A 19894-nucleotide genomic window follows, 5' to 3' on the forward strand; every position below is an offset into this window, starting at 1 on the left:
TATTCATCGTGCGTAAGCTTCGAGTTAATGCAGAATACCGAACCGATGCACGTCTAGTGAAAATAATTGCAGTTTTGCTTTGAGTACTAACGACTCTATTAAAATCGTCGATTGTTCTTCTTTTTTCTAAACTTGTATACTTAGAATGGTCTATATTAATCAACGATCATTGTCGTATTAAATGCATTCGTTTTTTCTCTTTTTTGTTTTTTCTTCTTTTAAATACAAATACGAAATATTTGGAAATAGTGTTGGTAATTGTATATAATAAAAAAGAAAAAACAAAAGAAAAAAAAGGGAAGGACAAAAAAAAGGGGGAAGGAGTTGAAAATAGCGGATCAACGAACAAATCGTTTGTTTAATGGGATTTGAAACATCCAACAGGCGATCATCAATAAATTAAAGAGCAACAGGAAATTAAAATAGCGAGAAATCAGGAAGAGTACTATCGAGTCGAGGCGGAAGTTCCACTTCGTCGGGACAAAAGGAAATAAATAACGGGTGGACGAAAAAAAAAGAGGAGAGAATGGGAAACGCAATAGAGAGAGAGAGAGAGAGAGAGAGAGTGAGAAACAGGGGTGGTTTCGTAGGCGCGAACACGAATTTGCGCCGACGGCGAGAGAGACGACTATATACACGTAACGCCAGCAATTCATTACTCCACACCTATACCCGATAATTGCATTTTCAGGCCATTTTACTAAAACGCTCGACCCCATCTCACCCTCTCCCTCCCTTTCTCTCTGTCTCTCTTTCTCTCTATCTCAACGAGATAGATAGATAGATAGATAGATAAAGAGAAAAAGAGAGAGAGAGAGAGAGAGAGAGAGAGAAGTACGAACGCATAGTGTCACGTCCCCGCGTGCAAAAGCAAGGGGTGCTAAAGGGCATCCTGGCTAACTGCATTAGCCTTTCTACGGCCAACCCTCTTGCTATTAGAAAGAGAAAGAGAAAGAGAGAGGGAGAAAGGGAGAAATAGATAGAGAGGAGAGAGAGCGAGAGAGAGAGAGAGAGAGAGAGAGAGAGTATCTAAAGGAGTTGAGAATGAGAAAGGAAAAAAAAAGATAGATAGAAAGCATGCACTCAAGACTTAAGGGACGCGAAAATTCGATAATATTAGAGTTATCTTCAATGTCATTGATCGATTATTTTCGATAATTCCGATTGACAGGTTTAAGCGATTTTACAAAATCGGATTTTCACGATACTTGCTTCTTTTTCTTTTAGATTGTGGCCCTTGCTTTTTTTACCTCTGTTAACAGATTTATTAATGTTTTTCCCTTTTAATTTCTCTCCTTTCTTTTATTCTCTTTCTCTCTCACTCTCTTTTTCTCTATCTCACTTACTCATTCACTTTCATCACTTCACAGCGATTTTCTATATGTCATAGAATATTACATTTTTTATTTGAACAATATTGAAAAGTCAAAGTAAATATAATTTCTTCTGTCGAACGTAGTTTATTTTTGCTCATATTTAAGTTAAATTCTGATAAATTAAATGAATTACATATTAACGATATGATTTTATTATAGATCGGAAAAGAAGCTTTCGTGCAAACAGTAATGTCTCTTTCAAGGCACTTCAGTAAGCTCGTTATAAATCTTTCCCATTGGTCCCGTGCGGTAGACTTAACGCTAATGCACGATTCGTATAAATAAAACTTTGAATTAAAACTTGGATTGTAAGTTCGTAGGTGGTAGTGGTAAAGTGTATCCGAATGTTACACACATGAAGGTAAAGACTTTAGCGAGCTTTAGCCCGCGGTTTTCGTGCTTTCGAGCCAACCAAGTAACGCCCGGATTATTCTGAGTAATGCACCAGACGTATGTACGTATGACGTAACATACGTATGTACGTACGTATAACGACACTTTATGAAAATTCAAGATCATCCTTTCGAGGAGGACGGATCCTTTGTATTCAAAGATAAAAGAAAATAGAATATAAACTTGGCAAGATTTTAATTCGTTTCCTAGTAATTACTTAAGTACTTAACTACGTATCTACAATTCTCTTCAAAGAGATCAAAGTTCACCAGTATAAATTTTCTTCTTCTTTTTTTATAGTCTATATATAATAAAAAAAAAAAAAAAATATATATATATATAATGTTTTCAATTGCGAAGATCGAAGAATGAAACATTAGATTCAATGATCCTTCGAAGATAATTTCAAGTCGTTTACATAATTTCTTTGAAACAGTAAATTTCATCGCGTATTATATCGGCTTACTTTAAAAACAAACCGATCAGCCAGTTCGATAGATAGTGAATCCATTAATGTAATACCAAGATATGTGCAGTATAATAAACCGGAAATTGCGACATTTTTCTCTACTAGTGTTCAAGGTTATAGAGTCGGAATCTTTCTCTCTTCGTGTTCTCTCTATGTGCTTCCCTTTTCTGGCAAACCCTTTCCATTCGCCCATTCACCCTCTTCCTTTCGGCGAATAACTCGTATAAAGAAACCTTGGCTTACGTGAGCCAATTGGAAAGGATTTATCTTTCCTCCTCCATCTGTTTCGAATTAACCTTTATCTACTTTTATTCCGACAAAAATCGATTGATCGTGCTTATCCTTATTTCGATAGAAATAAGAGACTCCCGTTGATAATAATAACAATATATATATATATATATATTTTTTTTTTTTGTAATATAAATTCATTTGTTGCAAAAATTATTGAGAAGGATGTATATGAATTATCGTCAATTGATTTTGACGATAATTTTGATGATCTACATCAGAAAGTATAAAGATCTTTATGTCAAGAAACTTCTCTGACGTTTATGTTAAAATACGAATAATAATCGGCATTCCAAGGCTCAAACGTTCCAGAGAATGGACCGCTTAGATGCACAGGAGAAATCCCGGCGGAGCGTAAAGTAATCCAAAGCTGTACGCGGGTTCCCAAGGTCTCACCTCGGATCCGTACCTAGGACGTACCCAAGCTCCCAGATTATTAATTGTAATTAAATTCAGAAAGCCGGATCAGAGAGGCTGCGTGGTTTAAGCTACCAACTCGTTTCACTCTCGACGCTCTCTCTCTCTCTCTCTCTCTTTCTCTCTCTCTAGCTATTTGTCTATTTCTATCTCTATCTATTTATCTATCTATTTGTCTCTCTTTTTCTTTGCCTCTTATATTCCCCTACGATTTGAGAATAATTATAAAAGATCTTGCTCGTCCTTTTAATAATTTTTTCACCCTTCACGTCGACGCACGATCGACTCCGAATATTTATCGCTTGGAAAAATTGCCGAGGCAAATAATTTCACGATACTATTTTCCTTCATTCTTTCTCCCCTTTTTTCTTTCTTTTTTTTTTTTTTTTTTTTTTTTTTTTTTTTTTTTTTTTTTTTTATAACTCGTTTTACTTGTATGCGTCCCACGCGTGAACATTTTGTACCCATTGTGTACTGTAAACTCGAATAAATAGAAAAAGGCTGATTGTCTCCATCGGATTTTATGAGTATTTTCAGGGCCGTTGAGTTCCGAACGATTAAAAAGGCTGATTCGAAAAATTACCAGACGATTTTGCCAGGCCTCCATTTCTCTCTCTCCCTCTCTCTCTCCCCCTTTCTCCTCTATCCTTTCTCTTTTTACACAGTTAACTCGTTCGCGCTTTTTCAAGCCTATCCTATCCTACGATCGTGCAAAGATAATCGCTATTTCAGATTTTATCACTGATCCAATCGAAATCGAAATTAACCGTCCGTAAAAACGCTTAATACGTAGGTACGCCGTTTAACGGGTGAATTTCGAAGCGATTACGATTTCTCTAAACGGCGTAAAATAAAAGGGAACGGTCCGTAAAATTTTCAAAATCCGCTCGATGATTATTGATTGCTCTTTCCTGGTATATTTTCGAATCGATTCCGAGAAGAATCGAGTTTATCGTCTGGCAATCGATTTCTACGGCGACAAAGCGAAATATAATTTCTGACACGCGAACTAGAATACATACATATACTCACATGCATATACACACATACACACACACACACACATATATATATATATATATATACAAACGTAAATACACAGTCATATTTTGTATTTGACTACAGACGACAACTACGACGACAACTACGACGACGATGGCGACGATTGTCATAAATCGTTACGCGAGAGCTTTCGTTTCCATGCGCTGTTAATACCATAGAAACCACGTTTGGCCATTCGCGGCCTAAGCTCATTCAAAACAAGCGGCAATCACGACTGCGGTTAATAATTCGATACCGCAAAGCTCACATATATTCTATGTATGTATGTGAATGTGCATGTTCTATATTAGAGAAAGAGAAATAGAGAGCAAGTGATAGAAACAGGGTAGGGACATGGAGAATGAGAGAGAGAGAAAGAGAGGTGGAAGGGAAAGAGCGTACGATAGTCGAAATGGCTAGCTCGACTGCGGTCTAAACGTAAAACCGCGATCCCGGTAAAATCCGTTACCGCAACGTCCGAAATATCGCTCGGTTTTCCTACGGCTGACGTGAAAATAAGTTTCGACGAATTAATCGTATGCCGAGCCGAGCGAAGTGACTATGTTATTCTATATATCATGCATCCCAGTTTCGCAATAACTCTGCATTATTGTCCTCTCACGGCTGATGAATTTCTAGCAAACACGTGAAATTCTACCTTCGAAGAAAATTTATAAATTTCGAGAATGGAGTTTAGATTCCATTAATAACTTCCTTAAATTTATATTACATAAACATTCCACGAGCGCGTACGCTTGAACGCAACTATTTCTAATCATCTGAATTTATTTGTTACAGAGAAAAGATAATTTGTTATTTTTTCATTATTTCTCTTAAGTTGTTTTACTTTTATTTATTTTCTTTTCTTTTTTTCTTTTTTTTTATTTTTTGCGAAAAAAAGAACCATATTTTAATCGTCTCGTTAGAGAACAAAAACGAAAACAAAAAAGTTGATGCATTTGTAATTGTTTAATTTCATCGCTAAACACGAAGAGGTAAACGCTAATGCACTACGAGGACATAGTTTTCCTTACTTATTAGATTTGATGTAGTCTCGAGTAAGTACTAAACGCGTCGACATCAAAGAGGCCGCACGCGTACGACATAGGAAACGTCATTCTCAGCATCCTTCACGCAGTCTCGTTGGTCGTTCCTTCGATGTTCACGATAACTTTGATATCAAAAGGCAAGATTGCTCTTAATTACTACCTCAATCTAATCAACAACCTTCGTTCATTGTATATTAATATACATACATATAAACATATACAATATATTTCTCTTGATATCCTTTATATAATATTTTAATTTAAACGAAAATCTCATTGTTACACGTTCAAATAAATTTTGCCCTATTATTATATATTATCAATATATCGATAATTTATTTTCAGAGATAAATCTTTAATCGATGTATTTTTGTGGATAATCATTGATTTAAAAAACGATATTTCTCTCTTCCCCTTCTCTCTCTCTCTCTCTCTCTCTCTCTATTTTTTCTTTCATTTCGTTCCGATGAAAAATCGTTAATGTGCATCAGATTTGACGGAGAGAGACCAAGAGAATTCGAGGGAGAGACGAGGTTGATTTTCTATTACCGACAAATTGATAAATGTACGTCGGCGATGTCTGCAGCGTTCATAAACAAGACGTTAACGTGGAGAAAAGTAATAATACATTCCATCTATTCCGCCATATTCGTGCTCTATGTTATACTCGAGAAAGAAACGATCTTGATGATAGTGGTAGTGATTTGGGGATGAAGTCGAAAGATAGAGAGAGAGAAAAAGAGAGAGAGAGAGAGAGGAGGATAGTGTGCTTCGAGTAATGCGAAAATAACAAGTCGAGGGATGAATCATGTTTCCTTACTGAAACGATCGAATGCTTTCGGTAGCGTCGATTTTATGCGGCCACATTGATTTCCGCAATGCCGTCGATACTTTTGAATCAATCATCAATGGCGTATTTTCAATGGCTCCTCTTTATTGACGTCTAAAACGTATCTGTATAGAAAATATTGAACGAAATATTATTCAAAAATAAAAGACGATGATTCAATTATTAAATAATTGATTTTAATCTATACGAACGATGATATATAGTTTTTAAAATATAAATCTGTTCTATTGTAATTTAATTAACCAATCAGTATTATAATTTATTATGGATAAAATTGTTACGATATAATCGATCGAATAATAATTTGTCGTCGAAATAGAGGAGGACATAATTAATTGGCCAAGAGTCAACTAGATAAACGACTTGTGTCAAGTCAAAAGAAAGAGAGAGAGAGGGAGAAAGACAGAAAGACAGAGAAAAACAGAGAGAGAGAGAGAGAGAGAGAGAGAGAGAGAGAGAGAATACGGTTAAGCAGCGAACGATTTACAGCGTCATTAACGAGCTCTACGAGGCAACGATAAAGGCGAAGTAAACTTTGCGAGCGTAGGAAAGAGATTTACAAGAGTTCGAAATGCCGTAGAGGCGTCGAGACGCGCATGGAAGGGCTCCAAGACGTGCAGCCCTTCTTGTACTTCGATAAGTTTACGATTGTGTCGACGACAACGACGACATGCCGTTTTTCTTTGTCTCTCTCTCTACTTTTTTTTTCTTTTTTTTTTTTTTTTTTTTCTTTATCTTTCTACTCGTTTTCCCTTTTCTCTACGAGAATAAGACATTGGTCCATAAACGTTCAGCTTCTTAGACTATTTTTCGTAGCTGTTATCGCGCTATTTCCACGCTTCCGTTTCTCGTTCTTTTCATTTTTAACAACCTGCGACGTCGAGACGATGTCACGAGTAACCCATCAAATTCTTTTCGAATAGATAACTGCTTCAAATAAGCAAGAAAAAAAAAGACTAATTATTGTTCATTCATTCATTTCGATTTAATTCTTTATTAATTATTCTTATTTCATTTTTCAAATGTTTCGAGAGAGAGAGAGAGAGAGAGAGAGAGAGAGAAAGAGATAAAAAGAGAAAGAAAGAGAAAGAGAGAATCAAATTTGATTTAATATCTCAATAAATTTGAAATGGATTAAAATGAAATGGATTTGAGACAGAGAGAGAGAGAGAGAGAGAGAGAGAGAGAGAGAGAGAGACGGAAGGACGAGAAAGACTAAAACAAACGGGCGTCTTATGCGTCTCTTGTGAAAAATCATAGTAGAATCTTCTTAATGGCCATAAATCATCTTTCTTGCTATCGATGCGTCTGGTGTCTCTTTCTCTCTCTCTCTCTCTCTCTCTCTCTCTCTCTCTCTCCCTCTCTCTCAAAGTCCGTCTAAAGATAATAATATAACGCAATAAGAGTAGAGACAAGAAAAAGAAGACGAAAGCTGCTCTTCGAGTCTTATGGTGAACTTCGAAGTCGACTTTTCTTCCCCCTTTCCACTTGGTCCTTCGGACAGTGCATTAACCCAATTTAAGGAATACAGCGAGTTGCCCTTTATTTTCTCCATCCCCTTTTCAAACTCTTCTCCTTTTCCTCCTCCTCCTCTTCCTCTTCCTCTTTTCTTTGTACGATCGACGTACGATTCTTTTATATTTTTTCTTTTTTTTCTCTTTCTCTCTCTCTCTCTCTCTCTCGCTCTCTTTCTTTTTTTTTTTTTTTCTTAATACTTTTTTCTTTCATATTTTTCATCTCCCCAATCGTTCATTCCTTTCATCTTCATGATTTAGTAATAAATTTCGTGATACACCCATCGAATATTCTTTCAATAAATTTGAAACATTATTTATTTGTTCATCGTATTCGTAGAAAAATATTGAAAGTTACAAGTATTGGTCGTTCTCTTGGTCGTTTAAACATTCCCTTTCCTTTCATTTTTCGTCTTTTCCTTTCGTTATCGTATAACGCGGAAGTGCAATTTCGGGCGCGGCGGGATTAGCAGAGCCCGCTCGAAGAAGAATAGGCAATAATACTTTTTCATTAAGCCGCGAGCTAGGATTACCGCGTCTATTGAGACTGGCCACCGGAGCAATCAAATTATATTCCCAGCGCAATCAGCTTTAGAGAGTACGAGAAAGAAAGCGTGAGAGAGAAAGAGAGAGAGAGAGAGAGAGAGAGAGAAAACCTACGAGCACAAAATCGTGAAACTGAAAAAAAAAGAAATCAAAGACGAATGGTTCGATCAATTCTCACCTAGCTCTCGATTTTCTTTTTCGAATATTTCTTTTTTGAAATTTCTTTTTTCGAATATTCTCGAACATATCGTTAGTATATGTATATATATATATATATATGTATATATATATATGTATATATATATATATATAGATAAGATATATATATATGTATATCTTTTCCCAAGGGTCGAAAAAGTTTTCTCTCTCTCTCTTTCTCTTAGCTTCTCTCGCTCTCTTTCACTATTTCTATCTTCCGTTTCTCTTATTAGTTACCGTTCTTCATATTAAAGTTCTCAAGACGTTCATACATAAATTCTGCTTTTCTTCCTCTACTTGAGACTTCCCTTTCCCTCCGCCGTCCCTCTCGACTCACAGAAAATTCTCCAGAGAGCGAGAAGATTGGAAGTCGGAACTGTAATTATTTTTCTTTCCGCGATCCTTTTGAATGTCTCTTTATGACGAAAGTGCTCTCATCGTTACCACCACTATAGTTTCTCTTTATAAAAATGTCTTGGCTTTTTGTAATTAGAAACGTTGAGATAAGTCGATGTAGATAGTACGAAAACGTTGCTCGAGGGTTGCACGTTTAATTCAACACACCATTTTCAGAGGTTGATTAACGATTTTACCACGGGGTAATTTGGAAATTTCATCCAATGTGTCACAAAGGAAAAGTTTTGCCGTGGCGACGGCCAGATGTCTTTGCTACAAATGGCGCCGAAACTTTCGGACAATTGAAATTAATTGTTACACTTTCAGGGATCGATGAAATATTTCGCAAACGTTTATTACAACATACTACGATTTTCCATACAATTGCTTTCGATCGAACGTTGATTAACCATCATCAATTAATTATCAATAATTAAACTGATAGATATTTCTTTTTTATTCTTTTTTTCTTTTTTTTTTTTTTTTTTTTTTTTTTTTTATTTCAAATGGACGATAAAAGATATAACAATAACATTAATACATTGAAATAAAATATGTATACGCGTTCGTCTCGAAAAAAAGTTTACCAGTGATCGAAGCGTATCCATTTAATTAAGTAAATTTAATTTTTCGATTTCGAAAACCACCGGTACGCGTTTGTTGCGAACGAGTGCGGTGTGCTTCGCGCCAATTTTCGTATAATTGAAAACGTTTGTTCTAATTCGGTATAATAACGTGAACCCGATGCCGAATCCATTATCGCGTATCGACGGGCCGTCGAGCGAAACGTGCAACGTTTACTGCTACGGAAAGGAAGACACATGGTTCGCGTTTAGTACGCGTTCGGAAATTTTATTGTTTTGCACGTTCTACTAAACCAAGAAAATTTCTTTAAGCTTTGCCATTGAAGATTACTTATTCATTTTATCGTAAACATTTCATTAAAAAGTCGTCGATGATTGTATAACACTTGGTAAAAAATATTATAATTATAAATTTATAAAAATATTATAAAAAAAAAAAAAAAAAAACATTAGATGCTTAAAATCTTATTTAACGGAAAAATTCGATAGGCAAAATGTTAGAACCCGTACGGGAGTAAGATGGACAGAGATGGAGAATATTCAAAGAGGGTAGTTCGCCTAAATCCGTGGCCGAAGTTGTTACTGGAATTTTCACGGTGGATCTAACGCGCGTCGAGGTGGTTAAACTCACCCCCGACATCAGCACTACCACCACTACCTACCTACCTATCTACATACTACTACTACTACTACTACTATTACTACTACTACAACTACTACGACTATCACACTATCACCGGCACCAGTACCGTCGTCATCCTCGCAGCTGTCGTAGGCGTGTGCTCTTACCCTGCAGCGTCAAAGGGCCAACGGCATTTTCAGTTTTCAGCCATGCACAACGACGTGATAATCGAGTGTACTACGCTTTTAGCATTAATGGACAAGTACGCGGCTCGGCCCTGTTCTAGAAGAGATGACTGCGCGAAGAAGAAGGATACAAAGAGCGAGAGCAAGAGTGTGTGTGTATGAGAGAGAGAGAGAGAGAAAGAGAGATGGAAGATAAACGAGCAACGGAGTGAGATACTGAGAGTGAAAATAGAATGAGAGGGAGAGAGAACACGTGCTATGCCTCTACTATCACTACCACTACGGACAATCGCGTGATAACCGAATTACTTGCTACATTGCGTTCGCCAACACGGCGATGTGATTTTGCGAGAAGGAAGCAACGTGAAGTAAAGGGATGGTGAGTATGAAAGAGAGAGAGAGAGAGAGAGAGAGAGAGAGAGAGAGAGAGAGAGAGAGAGAGAGAGAGAGAGAGTAGGAGAACGCCGACAAATGCGCTGTCTCGTCTGGTGGTACGTGCAGCGCACCCTTCACCTTCGTTCTCTTTCGCACGTAAATCGTCTGCCAAAGGTGTCGGCATTGCCATTCTCCTCTCACCTTCTTGTTGCCGACCTTCGACCTTCGAAAATCGTATTATCACTTCGCGGTCTTCACTCTTATAACCTACGGCTTGGATAATTTTCATGTCTCGTCTATTATTATATCGAAAAATTATAATCTATAATATATTTAAATCATTCCATTGGATTTTAGTATCCCTTTCCTTTTCTTTTTTTTTTCTTTTCTTTTTTTGTTGTCATTATCAAAAATTAAATTCATAAAGTCAATTTCTTCAGCAATCAAGTTACATTTTTTTCAACGATCGCGTTTACACCATCGTACGATTATTTTTCTTTCTTTCTTTCTTTCTTTCTTTCTTTTTTTTTTTCTTTTTTTTTTTTGATCTCTATACGCTCCACAAAAGAAAAGAGGTTTAAGTGAAGAGGGCATAGAATACATTTAGAAAAGCAGAAGGTCTAGGAAAGAAAACGCGTACTCCCCCGTTTTCTTCGAACTTTGACCACACCCCTGCCCATGGCTCATTAGCCGAAAAGCTACGCTCTCTTCTAAACCAACCCCCATACTTACCCCTCTGATTTCGATGAAACAGAATCTCCCTTCGAGAGGAGGGTACGCGAGCTCGTTTAACGACGTCGTCGTCGTCGTCGTCGTCGTCGTCGTTGTCGTACTCGTACTCGTTCACTACTGCAAAATCCCTGCCTCACGGAGTGTCTGTTTGCACGAAAAACGAGAACAAGCTATCCTACGTCGTCCTAATCACAGAGAGGTTGTGACAGCCAGGGCCTACGAGGCCAAAAGAGGGGGAGAATAAAAAGAACTCTAATAGCTTCGGCAAACATTTATCTTTATTTTCGACAATGCATTTCTCTTTTTCTCTTTGAAAAGAACTTTTTTTTTTCTTTTCCATTAATACAATAAACAATTACACTTGCTCCCATAATAATTACGTTGATATATAGGTGTGATTGAAAAAGAAAAAATTAAAAAATTAAAAAATTAAAAAATTAAAAAAAAAAAAAAAAAAAATAAAAAGGAACAAGAAAAAATATAAAGAAGAAAAACAAAAAGTAAACCTACCCGAAAGGGAATAATCTTCTTTAGGAAAATATTTGACAAAGAAATATATTTAACAATTGAGAGAAGTTTAATATTCAAACAATAATATAACTTTCTCGTATATTCGGGTCTGGCTAACGCGTAACAGCTTCTCGTAAAGCGCATCCTCTCAGTCTAGACTCATATTTAAGGATAGACTTAGGTTCACCCTCTCTTCTTCTTCTTCTTCTTCTTCTTCTTATTCCTTTTTTCTCTGTCTCTCTTTCTCTCTATCTCTCTCCCTCTCTCTCTCTCTCTCTCTCTCTCTTTTCTTCGTCCATTTTCTTTCCCTCGCGAGGTTAGTGCCTCAGACGCGCAAGCAGGTGGCTTTTAGAAACTTCAAAGGGTCTTTCAAACCGCACGTTGTGCCTCCACGATCCTTTCTACATCGGCGTCCGCACGAAGCGAACTCTCGCTGTCTCGTGTGAGTAGATATATAAACGAGAGAGCTATACGCCACCGTGGAAAACCACGAGACTCGGAAGCCACCATCATACCTACCTAGGCCCCGATATAGCGTAGGGTAACTCTACCTAGTTGTATTTCTTTTTCCTTTTTATCTCTTTCTTTTTTTCTCTTTCTTCTCCTTTCTCTTTTACTTCTACTTCATCTTCTTCTTTCTCTTTTTTCTTTCTTTTCTCTTCGAAAAAGAAAAAGATCTCGGACGTGAAGGGTTGTGTCTTGCTCGAGCAAACGATTTCTCTTATCTCTTACAATATTTTCCTTCGAACGACGATCCACTTCCAAAAGTAAGAACTTTTGCAATATTAAAATATAATTTTCTTAATGCATATTAAACGTTTCAAACGTATCAAATTTTCATAGAGTAGAAAATTGTTCGAAGATCGACCGTTGTTATTTTATTATATCTTAATATGATAATTTATAAAATTTTTTTATGAATTATTCATTGTAGAAAAGAACGAATAAACTCTTAAAGAATCCTGTTGGTTTCTTCTTTTTTTTTTTTTTTTTTTTTTTATTTCTTTAAGTGAAAACGATTGAAATTGGTACGGTAGGATTTTTCAACGCGGTTAAGTGCTAATACAAAGATCGTTCCGGAAAAGTAGAAAAGTATTTGAACGGAAGGTTGCTCGTTCTATGTGAATTTAGCAAAGTCCGAGGTACCTATAGGGGTGCTTGAAATGGCCATCAAAGTGGAGCACCGATGCCTTTTCGCTTGCTCGTTGCAATTGTGCTAACGAGACGCATCCGATATCGTTCTCTATTCTTTTCTCTTTTTATTCTTTTCTTTCCTTCCTTCCTTTCTTTTTATTTTTCTTTTCTAACCGTCTACGCTTCGAGCGGAAAAGTATCGTAAAAGAAGGCAGAGTAGGATGATTGGAAACGCCTGTGCACTGCGAAAAAGTAAGCCACTTGTGAGTTCGTCGAAGCGTGTCTCGATTCAATCGAATTTTCATATTATCAAGACAACCCTAGACGGTGAATTAGTCATTGTAAAGATAGGATCGAATTAAATAAAAATCGTTCAATATGTTGTTCTATACGTTTCTCCTTTCAAAAATGTATTCTCAATTATTGTTTGATAAATTTCATCGATTTATTTGATAAATTTAATGAATCTCGATTGATCACGCCTCGGTAATATCATTAACCGATAGAAATTCGTTTCACCAGGAATGAATTTGGCCAAGTCCGAATTTGGTCTATCTCCCCCATTTTAATTTGGCCCCAAACGACGACTTTGACTCTCTTTCGAGTCGATCCTGATTCGAAGGAACCTCTTGGATTTCAATTTCACTTGGAAGAATCCCCCTCGAGTTTGGCGAGTATAGAAATGCGGGATGAGAGGGACTCGACGAGTGCACTCTACTCTCAAGGACGCTCAGGATCAATATTTATAATCTTGATTCTAGACGGCCAAGGGTCTACAGAGTCCGTGCCTGAATCCTCTGAACGAGACTCGAGCCACCCCCTTCACCCTTCATAATCCTCTCTCTCTCTCTCTTTCTCTCTCTCTCTCTCTCGCATTGATACTTGCATACATATATATATATATATATATATATATATATATATATATAGGTATATATATATATATATATATATATATATATATATATACGCGCAAAGACACACGAGTGTTTCAGCCTTGTTTATGAATGTTGTCTATTCATCGTTTATTACAAGCTCCGTTGAAACTTTTAACGAAGCAAAACAGTTCTCCGTCGTAGGGTTGTGGTAAACATTTGCAAATATTATGACTAATAATCCGTATACAGTCCTTTCCGATAACACAAATATGTGTATATACAAATATGTAAATACAAATGTTTGTGTATATATTATGTACGTTTACTCGAGGATAAATGATAATCGTCTTGGAGTCGAAATTCTTCTAATTATTGGCTTACATTGGAGAAGCATAAGTCTCCTTCTCGAAAAGTAGCTCGATCTGATCGATCTTCGATGGAGAGCAATGAGCTCTCCGTTGAGAAGTCGGATTTCGAGGTAAAGAAGATGAACGAGGAAGAGAGTTAGCGAAAGCCGCTAATTTGACTCAAGGATCCCGGATTAGTCGAAGATCACCAGAGGGTTTTAGTTAGGCCTTTCGTCCTTTCATCTCTCTCTCCTTCTCTCTCTCTCTCTCTCTCTCTCTCTGTTCTGCTATCGTTCATACTCTCTCTCTCTCTCTCTCTGTCCCTCCTACCCTATCTTTCTCTTTCTCTCCTTCCACCTCCTCTAAATCGGTTTAATCGAGCTCTAGTTAACTTCGTTAGCGCTAATGCCCGTCGCAATGTGGTTAAGTGGCCATCGCTGCCTCGAGCGATTCTGCCTCCTCGGACATCGAATCCTTTGCCAATTACTTTGCTACCGTCCAAGTTCACTAATTCGATTAATAAATTAGTATGGATATTGCGTTTGCCTGTAAACGATGTTACGTTCGGTCCAACTTTCTGTTTGAGAACGATTTTCACGTATCGCGTCTTATCCCAGAGAAATCTAAAGAAATATCTGTTGAAATGATGAGCTCGTAAGCTCATTCCAATTCGACGAGAATAATATAATTTAATTCCATCGAATAATGACGAACCAAGTATCACATTTGTTATTTATAACGTTTTAAACAAAAACGAAAAAGATCGAAAAGGAAATTGGCTCTCTTTGATGAATTACGATCATTGAATCGAAATTAACAAATTATCTCGTAACATATTATATAATGTAGGATTAAAATGATGAGAAGCTTAAAAGGAATAATTGTTGTATAGGGAAGATACGAAAATAACGTTCTGTTCAAATAGAAGACGGTTGAAATCATTGAAGCGAGACTCAGAGTAGTAGTTTCTCGGCTTATGCTTGGAGTAACTTCTGCGTAAATTACAGTTCCACGGACGAGTATCCTAGAAATGGCGGCTTCGTGCGCGAAGCTGGACTGATTAAGCGGATCGCCTTGGTACGGCTTGCGAAGTGCATACTCCTATCTCTCTCACACTCTAGTACTCTCCAAAGAGCGTTCTCGAATACCGACAACATCGAATCTTGGACCGACGGCTTAGAGGAATGCTAAGCATATTCTCTCTGCCTGGCTCTGTCTACCTCTGTCTAGTTCTGTGGTCCTTTCTCTGTGCGTCTTCGAACGACCCCGAACGACCCCGAACGTTCTCCGTTTCCTCTCCTTCAACTCCTTTAACTTCATCCATTTCTATCTCTCTCGATATCTCTCTCTCTCTCTCTCTCTCTCTCTCTCTAAGCTTAAGTAATTTCACCCCTTGTAACCTCCAACTAATTACTTTGCTCCGAATCGACGACAAGTTGCATCAACGCGTTTACACTCGACCTGCATTCTCCTAGTCGATTATCGTATTCTCAAATTTTCCAAGTAATCGAAGATAATAGAAAAAAAAACATAATACATATATATATATATATTTTTTTTTTTTATATTATTTTCAATTTAAATCGAAAGAGAAAAAAACAAGGAAAAAGCTTTTTCCAATTACACCAAGTAGGTTCGTATTAAACGTTGAAAAGAATCGTGTATACGGTATCGTTTAATATCTGCTAGTAAGATCGAAAAAGAAAGAGAAAGAGAGTGTATTACACGTTCGTATCTTAGGTGAAGAGAACTTTTGATTTACGGCCGAGAACCGGTCCAATAGCAGCAACAGCAGCCAAGGCTTTACCACTAAAACACGAAACTTTCTCGAGGACCGAGAACGCTCTATTAGTATCATTCGTTATTTTGTTTCTCTTTTCCTCCCATATTTCTCTCTCTCTCTCTCTCTCTTTCTTCTGCTGGAAACTATGAAAGAGGAAGCTCTGCAGTTCCTTCGCAGAAAGGCTGAACAAACTCGAAGGATATCCGGCAAAGAAGAGAAACAGAGAAAGAAAGAGAGAGAGAGAGAGAGAGAGAGAGAGAGAGAGGAGGAGGAGAAACCAAGACAGTTTTTCGTCGTGGAAAACTGGTTATTGATACTGCTGCAGAAAGTTCTCGCCAAGTTCCCGAGAAGAGCTCGAAACTCTCCTTCTCTCTCTCTCTCTCTCTCTCACTCTCTCTCTTCGTTCAAGCACACCACGATAAAAACATATTTGCTCCAGCCGATGTTAACAACCACCTTTTCCGTTTCTACCCTCTCTCTCTCTCTCTCTCTCTTTCTCTCTCTCTCTCTCTCTCTCTCTCTCTCTCACCCTTACATCCTACCACAACTATACTCGTAACGTTTATCATTATAACTCGCACGTTTCTATACCATATCAGACAAACTTTTCGGCGAGCTTTGCCTTTTCCCTCTCTGTTGGTATTGGTAATACGATGACACGTGCAATTTTTACACCCAGTGCGTTTTAACTTTTACGAAAGTCCTTCGAATACGATCGGATGCCTCGAGAAGCAATCGTTTGGCTTTGATCGAGAGTAAAAGCGAGAGCTATAATAATGCCGATACAAAAAAAATTTTAAAAAGATAAAAAGAGGATAAGAAGTGAAATTAGTTTTACTTTCGTTCGTTGGATTTATTCCGTATGATAAAAGTCAAAACGTTTCTGTAGAAGATATGCTTACAAAATTCTACGTCATTGCTCTTTGCTAGATCACGTATTCATTTTGTTATTTTGTTTCCTTTCAGTGGATAAGCAGTAACACGATGGAGCTTCTTTCGAGTGATAGGACGTGGCCCAGAACGATGTTCAATCTACTCTGTTTCGTTCTTTTCTTTGTCGGTGCAGTATCGGCCGGTGGAACGTTAGAGAAACTCCACGAAGGTAAGTCTATCCTGTAATTAAATCTTATTTTAAAAAGGAAAGTAAAAAAAAGAGAGAACAAAAAAAAAGAAAAAAAAAAAAACAACCTGAAATCAACTCGTAGAGTTATTTCAATCAAATGATAAGAAGATAAGCATTTCGAATCTTCAGAACGATTGTTAATTATATCAGAGGTTTTATTAAGAACTTCAAAAAGTCTGATCTAAGTCATCAGAACGGTTATCTCATCTGCGCTCGACGTCTCTTTTACAACGCGTTGCTTCTGACACGGTAGTAGAAAGGAAAGAATCTCATTTTAAATCTTTCGCATTCTGGCGTTATTCCGTAATGCTGGGAAATTAAATTATGTTAAGTCAATCCACGATGTGCTCTACGTAAATATAATAACACACACAGTAATATTTTTATTTCAATGAAAAAGATTAAAACCATATTCGTTTATTTGGTAACCACATTCGCATATACACATGGTACATACATGCACTCACTCATCACACACAGAAACACATATACATATACACAAACGCACACATATACGCACATCCACATACACACACACACACACACACACACATCACGCACGTTATCTCCATTCGTTGTTTCTCTTATTGTCTCGCGATTACGACGGCGCAAACGCGGGAAAGCGTTAACGAGAAGGAAAGGGAAAGGAAAGAGAGAGAGAGAGAGAGAGAGAGGAAAAGAGAGACATAGAGACAGACAGAAAACGTAGCATATGATTTAACCATAAATTCGATCTGCATAACAAGGCGACGCACGGGCCCCTCATGAATAAAGTCACTCGTATTTCTGTATTAATCACGGTCCGTCACACCTCGCGGAACAATGAGTTTAGGTATTCTCCGAGCCGCACCTATTCTTTCTCTTCGCACCCGGTCCCACCCCTCGCCCTTGTCTCTTCATCTTTGTTCTATCCATGCTTCAACCCTCTTTCACTACTCGTCTTCATCGTTCGTCTCTCTCTCCCCGTCTCATTTTCTTTTCTATTCTTTTGCTCCACTCATTTTAACGAACTACGTTGAATTTTATAATTTTCCCTCGTAAATTCCGTTATCGGAAATCGTGCGTATTTGTTCGCTTTCAAATTTCTTCCCCTTTTTTCTTTTTTCTTTTTTCTTCTCTTCTTCTCTTTTCTCTTTTGTTTTCTAAATGCGGTTATGAAAAAAAAGCGAAAAAAAGAAAAAAAAAAAAAATAACGAAAAGAAAAAGAAAAGAAACTAAACAAAATGGTCAATCTATCTGTCTACTTGTCAATTAAAAGTAATTGATTTTAAAGACGTCAGAAAATTGCACGATTTAAACGTAACCAAAGTAGATTCACCGAGATTTCCAGTAAACTATTTATCGCGGTTGCAGTAGGTAGCCCCATAGATAGAGTATCTACATCAGCTTTCCGGTCGATAATACTCTGTCTCTCTTTTCTTTTCCTTCCATCTTTCAACTCTCCATCTCTTTCTCTTTTGCTCTTATTTCACATATGGAGAAAGAGAGAGAGGAAAAGAGAAAGAGGGAGAGAGAGAGAGAGAGAGAGAAAGAGAGGGAGAGAAAGATCGTCGTCGTTCTTGCTTCCTCTTCTACATCCGCTTTGCACATCTTCCTTTCTCTCTCTCTCTCTCTCTCTCTCTCTCTCTCTCTCTCTCTCTCTCTCTCGCATTATCTGCATCACTCTGTCCCTTTTCTTTCTCTCTTTTTTTTTCTCATTCTGTAGAAGTCAGTAAGCTACGCTACAACTTCCGACCGAATAAGCATCGCTTCCGCTTCCGACGATGTTGTAGCCTTTGACGTAACGTGCACGTTCTGTACTTTGTGCAACTCGACTTCGTTCTCTCTCTCTTTCTCTCTCTCTCTCTCTCTCTCTCTCTCTCTTATTCCGACATAGTTCTCGTATTCTCTCTCGTTTTCTCTCTCATAAAGAAGCAATGACCATTCCGTCTCCCATTCTCCGTTTTCTCTACTCTCATCTTCTTTCTGTATTCTCTTCTCTTCGTCTTTCAGAATTACTCGGAGAAATCGTTGGAGAGGTTCCTTTTGGATCCTACTCCTTTTTACTATCGTCAAACTTAAAGGATCGATTCTAGTTCGAATTCGCGTTCAAGAATCCACGAATTTTGGGTGAATTCAAGCATGTAACATCGCATAAGATTAATTCCCTATGATATATTTCAGCGAGCTAAAATGAAATCTTTTTTTCAATCGTATCAATTTTCAAGGAAAAAGAATATCGTGATAAATGTATATGTAATAATCTATTGCGTAAGACAACAGAGATAAATTATAGGTATCAAGAAAAATCGTGACTCATCAAATGGACTTGATATTTCTTCCGTTTTGAGGGAGAAATAAGTATGATCTTTTTTGCTCACTAATACATAAACATATACACACACGTATATATATATATATATATATATATACATATACGTGAAATCATCTCCCATACATTTAGACAGGAACATGTATACCTACTATATATATATATAAATATATATATGTATATAAATAAATATGTATATGTACGAATTCGCATCCGGTACGAGCTTTGTTTCTCTCTGTACGCGTTCCACGCTTTCGCCGATCCCGCTTCCGGTTTCCGGTAGACTTCCGCCTTGGTGGCGTCCATGAAAAATTGCATTCGTCCGTCTCCGACTGCCGAAACGTTTCTCTCACGGTCGCGTTGACGGAGACACGATGAAGTCGAGTCCTTTCTGACGTCCCTCCCTTCTTCTTCTTTCTTCTTTCTTTCTTCTATTTTTTTCTCTCTCGAAGGCTGTTCGCATCCATCATCCGCATGGAATCCAAATCTCGGAATTTCTTGAAATCTTCGTTCACCTACGTGAATTCTGTCGTCCTTTCAATGCCGGATTTTCCTGGTCGTTTTTCTTCGTTGAATTTTATTCCTTGTATACATTTTAACGTATTTTCATAAATTATATATATAAAAAAAAAAAAAAAAAAAGAAAAGAGATAAAAAATAAAAAGAAAAAAGAAAAAATACAAGTATATTTATCGTTCGTAAAATCAATAATTATTTTTCATTATACCTTGATACTGACTTTCGTTTATAATATTAAATATATTCTCTGT

General features: G+C 37.2%; 1 protein-coding gene across 4 annotated transcripts in view; it reads left to right on the forward strand.

Moving 5' to 3' along the window:
- The window catches only part of LOC124950717 (semaphorin-2A), a 304525-nt gene that overhangs the window by 102442 nt on the left and 182189 nt on the right, over window positions 1-19894 (forward strand). For 3 of the 4 annotated variants that reach the window (XM_047497873.1, XM_047497874.1, XM_047497871.1), the window contains one exon: window positions 16657-16792. In XM_047497873.1, coding sequence (XP_047353829.1) covers window positions 16657-16792 — 136 coding nt within the window. Of the gene's footprint in view, window positions 1-10292; window positions 10311-16656; window positions 16793-19894 lie in introns of those variants that run through there. The other variant, XM_047497875.1, reaches the window with a different exon arrangement.

Source organism: Vespa velutina, chromosome 7 (genome assembly GCF_912470025.1).
Source record: "Vespa velutina chromosome 7, iVesVel2.1, whole genome shotgun sequence".
NCBI lineage: Eukaryota > Metazoa > Arthropoda > Insecta > Hymenoptera > Vespidae > Vespa > Vespa velutina.